At 40.1% G+C, this 12,187-nt stretch overlaps 1 protein-coding gene across 1 annotated transcript in view; it reads left to right on the top strand.

The window, feature by feature from the left end:
• The first annotated feature begins 9,425 nt into the window (after positions 1-9,425).
• LOC137502361 (gastrula zinc finger protein XlCGF57.1-like) overlaps positions 9,426-12,187 on the top strand; it is a 53,582-nt gene continuing 50,820 nt past the window's right edge. Inside the window, exon 1 of the mRNA XM_068229372.1 lies at positions 9,426-9,519. Coding sequence (XP_068085473.1) covers positions 9,454-9,519 — 66 coding nt within the window. The 5' untranslated portion in view covers positions 9,426-9,453. The remainder of the gene's footprint in view (positions 9,520-12,187) is intronic.

Genomic DNA, 12,187 nt, shown 5'->3' with positions numbered 1-12,187 from the left:
AATTAATATAATTCATAAAATAAATTTATAACTACTGGTTATCATCAGTTTTCTATTTACAATACTACTTATATACAGTGGTGTTTATCTAAATGGCTCTTCTATTTGCCAAACTTACAGAAGTTCCCTGTCTCACAGCCATTTCGCAACTTTCTTCACACCCTGTCTCATTCATGCGGCCTTCTAGCCTGCAGAGGTTCCTGGCACCACACGTTTGTTTCCTTCTGTAGTTAGAGAGGTTCCCTCTCTCTGTTCCGCTCTTTCTTTTGTGGAGTAAGAGACATTCCTTTCTCTCGGTTTTCCAGTCACTTTTCTTCCGCCTTATTTCACGACATGCGGAAAGCCACCTCTTCGCAACAGCACGTTTTCTCCTCAACTGTTCCACGTAGCTTCTCGGTTCAAGAATTCGTCCCTCTTTCATATCTTCTTTTCGCCGCTTCTTCTTTCTCTTGATGGTTCCAATCTTCCACCTACGGCGTGTTCTCACTTGTTTCCCGAACCAACCAAACTGGTATCGGTATTTTTGTTTCTTCTTGCGTCTCTTGTATGACTTAGTTCTCTTTCCTTCATTTCGCTTCGAATGCTGGTTATACCATTGATCGTCTCCTTCATTTCCGGCTGCTATTTCTTGAAGATATTTTCCAACCGTTTCCCTTTGATTATTTTGTGCGTTCCCGGTCGGGTCTCCCATTTCTCGTCGTCCAGAAATCCCGGTCACTTCGTTCGCGATTTCCCTTCCTATATCCGTTGCTTCGCCCTTGGATGCTGTCACACATTCCAGACTCTCTTCTTCTAGCGCAGAATTTACGAGGTCTTCGCCCTCAGACGTCGTCGCGTAGTACTTGAGCTCGGCCCCTTCTGACAGGACTATGGCTATGTTGCCAGATCTCTGCACAATGTGACTCTTGAACTGCTCTTCTTCTCCTTCCTGTAGCCAAACCAAAGTTGCCGTTTCCCCAGCTTCCTTGCTTTGGTCTGTCTCCACCTCCGTACTTTCCGTGTCATTCAATCCTTCTTCTGAGGCTACTGTAATATTCTCGTTTCCTGGTGTATCTTCCCTTTCTGCTTCTGTCTCCTGAACCATTGGACTGTTTGTATCAGATTGCTCCATTCGCATCACTTCATTTTCGGGCGGTTCAACCGGTGAATCAGACTGCTGAACTTCTGTGATAATTTCCTCCTCGGGCACCTTATCGCCGACTTTACCTTCCTTATTCTCTTTCGTGGTTTGCTCTTTCCTCCCAACTCCTTCTCGAGTCCTCGCCTCCATACTGTCTTCTACTTTCTGCTCTATTTTTTCTAGCCTCGCTTGCGTATGGTCTATGCGATCTATTGCTGCGACCAGGTCTTCTTTAACGGTTCTCAGTTTGGACTGGGTCTCCTTATCTTTTTCTTCCACGCGCTGTTCTATTCCCTCGATACGATTCTTTACTTCCCGAATTTGCTTCTCTACCGTCCTGTGCGATTCTTCCATCTGCTGACTCAACTTCTCGGTCGTGGTAACACAGCACAGCCGTACATTCTCTATTTTGGTATCTAATTCTGCTATGATTTCCCTAGTTGCTTCATTTTCAGAGGCCAATTTCTCCAAACGAATGCTAGTGTGTTCCCTTAGCTCGGTTATTTGGTTAGCTACCCGTGTTTCGGTGCGTACTATTTGTTCGGTCACGTGTACTTTAAGTTCTTTTATCTGATCCGAGTTCCTAATTTCTTGTTCTTTAAATTGAGCACTGACTTGGTCGTTCAAACGTTCACCGTTCTGAACCAACAGCTCACGATTCCTCGTCACTTGTTCGTTCAAACGTTCACCTATATCTTCCCTAAGTTCCTCTTTAAGTGCCACAAATTGTTCTTTCATCTGCGCACTGAGTTGCCTCAGCACCTCCCCCATGTCTACCGACATTCAACTCACTTGTTATAAAGTCCGGCGGGAAAAGGCCGCTCCGTATGTCCTCGCTTAAATTTCAAATACTATAAATTTCCTACTCTTTCTAATTTATCAAAATGTTCCTACTGCTAAACTCTCGAACTTTCAAAGCCTAAATTGGCTACCTCAATCTAATATCATGTCATTCAAACATATGGTAACCGTCAGTACAACACTATGATACAAAAATATATACACAACACAAACATAGAATTCTCCCACACAATGTCATAAACCAGCAAAAACTACCACATGCACAACTCCAAGCTATCCGATTATACACCTGTAAAACACAACACCTTGCAGGTCAAATCCCCGCACGAATATCATCCATCACTACAAGAAAACCACAAAATCAGCACATCCTCGCTAAACACCATCAACAGCAATATCCATAAACTATTGGTAAGATCAAAGACAGAGCATCACAAAATACCTCTTTGAACTGGCAGTCATTCAACCTCACAAGTTTAACAACCTACTCCAAATATATCCTCAAGCTAACAGTACAGATCCCAGACCAAACTTGGTATACCTGCACAACACGTAATAGAATGCAGCTGTCATAACATATGCCTGAAATCAAGCCTTGCACGACCTTTATTTACCAAAATATCAGGTCCTGCCTTTATAGACACACCTTATGACCTATAGCCCTATTTTATGGGGAAAATCAACAAAATACCACTTGGTTGTGTGAGCTCGTTTACACAAATATCAAGCATCACCTGACGGCATAATAAAATAAGCTGTATGACCCTCCTTACTGCAATATCGGGTCCTCAGTTAGCCACACCAAGTTCACACTGTAGACAAAGGCGCTCTGGTCCCTTTTACTGAAATATCGGGCCATTCGTTACTCGTCGTCATACATACCATGGCGCTATGGTTAGCCCTTTTTTCAAAGTTATCGAGCCCCATCGTTGCTTGGTCATTAATACTATGGCGCTATGGTTACACTGTCCGGGTAGCCCTCATTACAGCAATATCGAGGCCCCACGATGGCTTGCGCCATAAATACTATGGTGCTATGGCCCCTTTACGGAATTTCGGCCACCACGTTGCTCGGCGCCATTAATACTATGGTGCTATGGCCCCTTTACGGAATTTCGGCCACCACGTTGCTCGGCGCCATAAATACTATGTGCCCTACTGCACTATTAAGTTCCGTCCAGGCGAAGGCCGGTCTCGAACCCAGAGTACAGTAGTGAACGAACTCTCACAGACGTGAGCTGGTGCACATAGTCTTACCTGAACACTGTCCTCTTCAATCAGTCGGTAGAGCGCTCTTCTCAGGATAACATGGGTATAAGGGGGCAACATAAAGATAAAACACTAGGACATGTGCCTCCTCAGGTAAGAATTCGACTAAATAAAAAAAAAATATCTAACAGAAAACACCGCTGCATTCCAAGTTTAACAAATAGGGATTTATTACATGACATTGAATTATTTACAAATAAAAGATCATTTCAATATGAGATGGAAAAAAGACGCTGAGCCGATGACTATCATTTCACTGCCTTCACAAAAACACGTGAATCTGCAACAAGCATGTAACCATAGTGTAAGTAACGAAGTTTAGAAAGATGGATATCTGCTTAATGACACCAAAAACAATGATTCCCTTAAAAAAATTTACAAAGCCTCGCGCCGTCGAACCCCGGTGCAAACAAAAATCACTACAAAATTTACAATGACCTGACACGGTCACGAACCCTAGTCCTATGACAGGTAAGGTGTCCAAGATACCTATGCAAACAATATCAAAGATCCAATCAACACATCCAAGGGTGTCAGTATAAAATGGGCCAGTGTTAAAATCTTACGTAAAACACGTAGGACATAAAACAAATCTCTCTCTCTGCTTTCAAAACAAGAAGGTCGTTTCTTCCCCTCTGGCATACTTGAAATACTGCAGACGACCAACACACCCGCCTGTGACGTCAAGCTCAATGACCTCCATTCTCACCCCACCCCTTGCGGCAGCCCCTAATTTACGAGCTCAAACGGGAAGACTGGCTAAAGTCTTGCCTTTCAAAGAACACATCACGTAGTCAGCTGTTAAAGCCCTCATTTAAATATACCTGGGCTATCTGCCCTTGTCTCCATACTTCAGCAATCTCGCTCATCTTACTTATGCCTCTCATGGGCTAAATCCTGGTGCTACAAAACACTAATCATTAAGCGATCGTCACATTGCCATACTTGGCATTTCCAAAATATACTCAATAAACTCTCAATGGTTGGGCTCTCTCAGGCCGACTGCAAATCTTACTTTTGCCTCTTATGGGCTCAAATCTCTTAAATATCTGGACTCGCTCGCTCTATCAATGAATCTGGGTGAATTACTGGTCACGACTTGGTCATAATTATACACCTCTACGTCTGCAGAAACAAATGCCTGAATATGATCTAATAAAAGTACCTATCTGTAAACTAACCTCCTATGCCCAACTGGGTTCGATCAGACCCTTACACAAACATGTACTTCAAAATAACGCAATCAAAATGAACAATAAATTCGCTAACAAGGACTCTACAAATAACATCTTCCTTAAAGTACGGGGTTCGAGTTTGAGGCCTAGCTCTATATTACAAGGGAAACTCTCCTATTAACACAAATATGCTGACTGACGGTCCCCATATTCCTATCTAAATTTAAATGACATGCTTGAAACAGAATTGGAAAGCTCTGACCTTAAAATAGAAGACATAGCGGAGCGGCCATCCCTGTGGACCACTGGATCTACCACATTCTGATAGACTGCCGGGCTTGCATCAGATACTGTTGACCATTTGGAGACATTCTTGCTGGTGTGGCGTCTTCGTACAGCTCCCTCTGTAGTCGGAAGGTGTCCTCTTCGATGTTGTGCTGGTCAGGTGCTCCCAATGTTCCTGGCTCGATGCCCGTTGTTGTGTTGGCTTCAGCTCCTGGTTGTGGCTTCTTTGGAATGATGCTGTCAAACACTCGTTCTGACTTGATGCTGGGGTAACTGAAAATAAATTCATATATTACAGACTGTCCAAACTTGATGCCTGTCCTCACTACTAGCGTGTCTCACACGTTACACTGACCAAGTCTCGTTCAGAGTTTTAACCTGGTACACAAGAGTTTCTTTACTACTCTCCGTCACTGTTCTATCACCCTATCACATGGACAACATATAGTTTTAGAATTCCTAACCTGAGCCAATATTAATACTAGCATTTCGTCCGTCATACTTTGACCTCACAGAAATATGAAGCTCCTAGTTCATTAGTCTCTTATAAGCAGTACCTCATCTCCCCATAGCATAATCTCACAGGTAAAATCTTCAATTCATCTGGATATTCAAGTTGATTACTTACATCTTTGCAGAAATAGCAGTACAGGTCGTCGTTGTAGCTTGAAGACAAAGCGTTGTTCTCAGTACCAACACGCCGTATGACGATTCGTTCCTGCAGCCTCTCGGTCTACGAATGACTCTGATATGCCCTGGCGGCCTTAATTTATAATTCCGGGTGGCGTCATCAAGCCACTTGGCTGCGTGCAATCTTAGCGTGCCCGGGAAAATTTTCCCGCATTAATTATCATGAGCGCAACTTAGCGAATGCATTAATTAATGCAGCCCTAATGCCTATCAAAATAAAGCAGAAATAATACAGGTTGCAATTCTTGCCTCAAATCCAATGCAACTCTTCTGTACCCAAAGATATTAATTTATTTCATTCTTCCCTCCTAGAATAAGTTTAGCCGGGAACTGGAAGAGCGTCCCCAAGCTTCATCAAGAGGCTTCGCTTGGGACATAACTTCTATTAATGGGTTCTGGAGATTTCTCATAATGAGGCTCGCGCTCACTTCACATAAGAACGCTTCTTCTGGACCCCTTTATGACATATACTGTAAGACATCGGCTTCGTGGGTGGCCTAGTATTATTCCAATATCCAATACTCAAATTAATACAATTGCTCCCATGAACAGAACGGTTCAATACAGATCTCAGCTGAGAACCGTAATAAGTTAATACTAATCTTTCTGTTTCAGCATTCCAGCCTACATATTTTTATATTTAATACTTTTAATTTTTCTTAAATTTTACGCTTACTTAAGCATTAAAAGTGTATACTTCTGTAACTAGCTTTCTACTTGAAAACTCCTGGCCTTTGCCTTACAAGTGCCGGCAAGTCATGTGTTGTAACAATGTACCGTGCAATTAAATTTAGAGGAATGAGGAATTTTTCTGAAGAAATACGGGGATGATAGTTTCAGAAAGAAATTACAAGATGTAGTAAATAATTTTAATTATTGTGTTAATGTGTTATTTATCTCTGTGTGCGATTTGAGTTTTACTTTACACTGTCGGCTGCGAAAGATGGTAGTAGGGTTCGAAATCTTGAGATTTGTTCCGTTTAGGATATCTGGAATATTATCTGAATATGTAAAATTCTTGGTATATACCGGTAAGTGTTGTTATGGAGATTCTTCTGTATCACATCATTACTCCACAACACAGCTGTATCCAGTAATTAGTCCTTATGTTTTATTTATCAGGAGAATGCCTCTCCTTCTAAACATATTTCCTGATAATTATTGGTGTGTAAAATATCTTCTTCAGGGGTGAGTGGCGGTGAGATTGCATGGGTTCGAATTCCGCGTTGGGCAGCCCAGAAATTGCTTCCGTGGTTTCCCCATTTTCTCATTAATTAACCTTAATTAACTCTCCTATCTTCCTAACACCGAGCTCGATAGCTGCAGTCGCTTAAGTGCGGCCAGTATCCAGTAATCGGGAGATAGTGGGTTCGAACCCCACTGTCGGCAGGCCTGAAGATGGTTTTCCGTGGTTTCCCATTTTCACCCCAGGCAAATGCTGGGGCTGTACCCCAATTAAGGCCACGGCCGCTTCCTTCCCATTCCTAGGCCTTTCCTATCCGATCGTCGCCATAAGACATATCTGTGTCGGTGCGACGTAAAGCAAATAGCAAAAAACAAAAAAGAAAAAGAAATCTTCCTAACCTTAGCCCTTTCCCTTCGATATGTTAGTGCACTAAATTCAGGCTCTGGAAACTGTACAAGGCAATTACTTGCTAGTAAAACCAGTAATATATTAATAGAATAAACAGTGATGGCCAGAACAAGTAAACGTGGCACACTTTAGTTGTGGCCCCTACGTTGCAATATACAAAGTACAATTGATCATAGTTTCCTCAATAGATGTGAAGTCTGTTTCCTGGTAATGAGTAAAAATTTACGCAGTTGGCCACAGGAACGAAGGTCGTATTACATGTGTGAAACATTGTAGTATTCATTGTTATGGCAGTGTGTTTACTTTTACAGTAAGATATCATTGACTAACAAACATTACTATTGGGTGAAATGAATTTTGTGAGGCATCCCTCAAGGTATTCAACACAGACAAGTTTTGTACCACCTGGGGAACAAAAACCTGCTAAATATTTAAACCAATTGTTTTGCACAGAACTCCTTTCAAGGGGTGCACTGGTAAGCTCCCCTAGGTCATAAGACATGACATGCACAGACAAATAATGAAAGGGCACTTAAGTAAAGGTTGGTGGCATTATTCAATGAAATGAGCTAATAGCAGTGTTGTATAAATTTGTGTCTTCATTTCAACAGATTCCTTTTCTTCATTTTCCATTTCCAGTCTTCTGGGTAGACTTGTGAATGAAGGACATCCTCAGGTGTGTATCTCTCCTTTACCATGTCCATCCACCTCCTTCTGGGCATTCCCTGATGCCTTTCTCCTGTTATTTTCTGTGTAAATACTCGCTTTGGAACACTAGCCTGTTCTATTCTCACCATGTGTCCATACCATTTAAGCTTACTGGTCTCTATCTTGTCTTGCGGTTTAGGGATTCCAATTCTCTCCCTGATTTCTGTGTTTCTGATTTTATCCCTTCACGTCTTCCCTGTTATTCATCTTGGCCTGTTGGATTCTGCCTTCATCATGATTTTTTCTTGTGCATGTGTCTGCAGCATATATCAAAATTGGTGTGTAATACGTAGGGTGCAAATTTTTTTTGCATTCCTCTGGTATGCCCCAGTTTCAGACTATACATCTCACACATTGATAAAACACATTGGCTTGTTCAGTTCTTTTTCCAATTTCATAATTTTTCTCTCCATCTTCTGCTATTTTTCTTCACAAATACTTGAAACTTTCCTCAACATCTAATGGTCTTCCATTTACTTCAATATTTCCAATTTTCTTTCTATTACCTCTTGTCACCACTATAACCATGAACTTCTCCCCACTTATTTTATTACCATATTCCTCTATCTCCTGATTCCATACAGTAACTTGTTCTTGTACTTCCATTTCATCTTCTCCCCATATTACAAAGTCATCTGTAAAGAGTGAGGCCTTTGCCTCATTGGTTCCCACTTGTGGATTTCATCCATGACTGTAATGAAGTGTAGAGGGGACAATACACATCCTTGTTGAAGTCGTGTTTCTACTTTCAACCATTTTGTTTGTCCTATAGTTGTCTTCATATTGATTTCTCATTTTTCATTTTTGGCTTTTATAATTAGTTCTCCTCTCCCTGCCTTCTTTTTTAATAGTGCATGGAAGACAACTTGTGGTACACAGCCATATGCCTCCTCAATATCTGTAAATGGCATCACTAAATCCTGCCTAAACTCGCATCTTTTCTACATCACGTTCTTTAGATTAAACGGAATGAAAACCTTAATAATTATGTTTGCACTGAGGTGAAGGTGAAATATGGAAAATAAATGGTGCCGAGAAAAACAGAGTGGAAGCCTATGAAATGCCGTGTTATCGCAAGTTGTTGAAGATCAGATGAATAGAACACGTCTCAAATAAAGAGTTAGTGAATCAGCTTGATGAGAGGAGAATGGTTTGAGAGAATTTGATCCTAAGAAGGAAAGTTTTGATAGAACAAATCTCAAGGCACTGGAGCACAGTTCAGAGGATAAAAATGGTAGGAAGTTTCCAAAATATGGACCAAGAAGATCAGAGTGATATGCAAACGAATTAGTCACTGAATTCTTCAAGAAATTTTGTGAATTTCAATCACAATCATCGTATGTTGGATTTTTAGAAAGAAAAGTCAACATGCTGTGGTTTCAGTTCCATATGAAACTGTATATTATATAGCTATAAATAAGAAAAGTTTTAAAATAAAACCAGGGGACTATGATCTCGATATCGACAGATATGTTAAATTAGATATCCTATGGAGGTGATCATTGTATTAGAAGTCATTTAAAACTGGAGGTCTTTAGCTATGATCATAACATCCGTCATAGAAAACTTGAAGTCCCATAGGTATGATCACGGTCTCAACAATCATTTAAAATTTTGAGTCTTTTTGGTATAATCATATTGTTGACAGTCATATAGAATTACAAGTTTGTTGCTTAGTCTGTTGACAAATAATGTAAGTAGCAATGACAGCAATTAGGAAATATATTTTTCTGGCCTGTGTTTCAGTGTAAGGTCATTGAAATTAATCAACGATCCCCAGTACCTTCTAACTACTTCAGTGGCAGTGTAAAATGGAGCTGGAAGTAAACATCAAAGAGGAACCAGCCTGGCTTGAAGGAACAAGAAATGCATCACTTGTAAGTCCCATTCCAGATAAATTTATAGAGATCAGAATTTAACCCTTAGTAGCTGAATAAATTTGGTACCACATAACACTGTGTAGTAAAAGGGAAAAGAGCATAGTTGACTATAGCAAAGACTAAACTGCCTCAAGCATCTGTAAATCGCAGTATGTTGTGTGACAATGTTTCATGCTTACTTTGTAACCTTGAAACCTATTGTTGTATCCCATTATATGGCCATCTGGCTGCAATAAATTCTTATTAATAAATTTGGTGAACTCTTAGGAATTACAAACAACAGTAGTCGTGGCATAAGCCCCCAGATTAGAGCCGTTGAGTGGACATTTGGCCTCTAGCATTTACTAGTGGACGGCAGTGCATTCTTTGTTTGATAGTGGCAAAAAGCTGAATTATTGTTGTGGGCTTGATAGTGAAGGAGCCTGGTTAGGTCCAGGTAGTGACAAATTTGTGATAGGCATTGTCTCAAGATCGAGTCTTCAGGGCATTTCATGTGTTAAGTACCCATTGACTGACTCTGTGTTGTTTAATTGTTTACCTCTGTTGGTTATTGAAATTGATTTCTGAGAGGTGTATGGTTATGAATTTATTCTGCATGGTATGGTAATGAAATCTTTGTGGGATTGACATCATTTCCGGTCATATGTCGGCCAATTGCAGTGCTAGTAGTTGCTGAAGTGATGGAAAATGGTGAGTGCTAGATTGAATTAGGTTATGGACAGTAGATCCCTGGCTCACATGGTGAACATAATTTTCCTCCAAAAAAATTCCAGATAAGATTTGCATCATTTAAACTTCTGTACAATGTCACTAATGTTGGGTGAGCATGTAGTAAATTCTGCCGTGGCAGTTTGCTGTGAGTATAGCTCGTCTAAAGGAAACACGCTGATAAAGGCGGAGATGCCGTGGAATTGTTTTGAGAAGAAGCAAGATATTTTCATCATCTTTCCTTGCTTTGTCTGTTGCTACTCTAATCACAGTCCATTGCTATCCTCTGAGTGTGGATTTCAGTTCAGTGGCTCTTCATCTGATAGCTCAGATGGTAAACTGATGACTTGCTAATTTTGTGTTGGCGAGTGTGATTTGGGTTCCATCTAGAGGTATGTGAAGAAGCTGTATTATCACAGCACATGCCTGTAGTTGTACTAGCATGAAAGTGAATTCCTGCGCATCATTCTGGCACCTCAGAGTCTTCGAAAACCTTGAAAGTTGGAAGAGAGATGTTCAGTGAATAACTGTGACTTGACGGTGATAATTAAAGTCAAAATTCTTCAGTTAATGCACACTATTGTCAGAATAAATGTGTGTTTGTTGAGTTCTAATTTACAGGCACTACAGAAGGTAAAGGTGTGAAAATATCAAGGATGTGAGCATTTTGCGTTGTTATGTTCTGTGTCAAACTTGAACCTGGCATATGAGCACACTCCTGATGAAGAACTCTAGGTTTGATAGTTCTTATAATGATACTGCTTCAAAGTTGTACAGATCTCAAAATGATGTTAAAGAAATGTGTGCTATTATCGGAAACTGTTGGTGAGTGTGTTAATGTTTGGGTTGGATTAGTTTGTATTTTTTTCTGTCTGTATCAAATGTACTTTGTTTTAGGGGTCACACCTCTTCTATTTTCCCCTCTGATTAAAATAGAGGATGGTTGGCCCAGTTTACTTTTTTAAAATAATATCCTCCAATACTACTGCTCCACCATTATCACCACATGGTAAAAATTATTACTCCTGTCTTCATTAGTGTAGTTGAATCACATATCTTTCGTCAGTGTATTTGAGACTGGATACATCAATCTGCTAAACAGAATGTCAACACAGGTATGATTATTCTGGGTTACCCTCACATCTACAAACTGCTGGAATATATTTGTGTTAAGGAAAAAGGAGATTTGCCTATGGCATATGAGAGTTAAAATCTGAATGTGATTTCTTTCAAAATAAGTATTTTTCTTAGACATTGAATTCATTTAGAAAGGCAGAATAGTAATTAGCTCATCTTATTTCTCAAATACATGTCTGTGTCTATGTTACATAGAGAACCATGTCTAAGGGATCTAGAATATATGATATCTGGGAAAATTCAATTTAATCTGACCCTTCATAGTGGGCTCCAACTCTTTGAGGATTTCTGGCACATTAAAATAACTTTTCTTTCCTCTTTGTAGTTATTTTCCTCCCTACTTTGTGCATGTTTTTCATCCTTTATTTACATCACCTACTGCTCTCTTTCTTCTATATTGAATAGGTTAAGTCAGTGTATTCTAGAATTTTATACTTGAATACACTTTTATTAATAAATTAACTTATATTAGAATGTAAGCTTTTCATGACACTCCCTCCCCCACCTCCTTTCATACCGACGAGGTTTTATGAATCCATGTGAGATTAAAAGGTCTCGTGAGAGTTCATGGAAGATCTGAAATTGCAGATGTACACTACAACACTGCTGATGGTGTTCTCAGAACACTGCATACCATACTTGAAGTAGTAAAATGTTTCATTTGTAGTTGCTTTGAGTTTGGGCTATGTCACATCTTTCCCTGCTATATGACTGTGATGAGCCTTCTTCTTGCATGTTCGTTTTTTATTTTCACACTTGCAAGCATTGAAATATGCTGTTTGAAACAGAATTGTATCAATGCAGCATGTAGCCCCTGTGA

This window comes from Anabrus simplex, chromosome 10 (assembly GCF_040414725.1).
Source record: "Anabrus simplex isolate iqAnaSimp1 chromosome 10, ASM4041472v1, whole genome shotgun sequence".
Lineage (NCBI taxonomy): Eukaryota > Metazoa > Arthropoda > Insecta > Orthoptera > Tettigoniidae > Anabrus > Anabrus simplex.
This window is presented reverse-complemented; position numbering and strand designations above follow the sequence as displayed.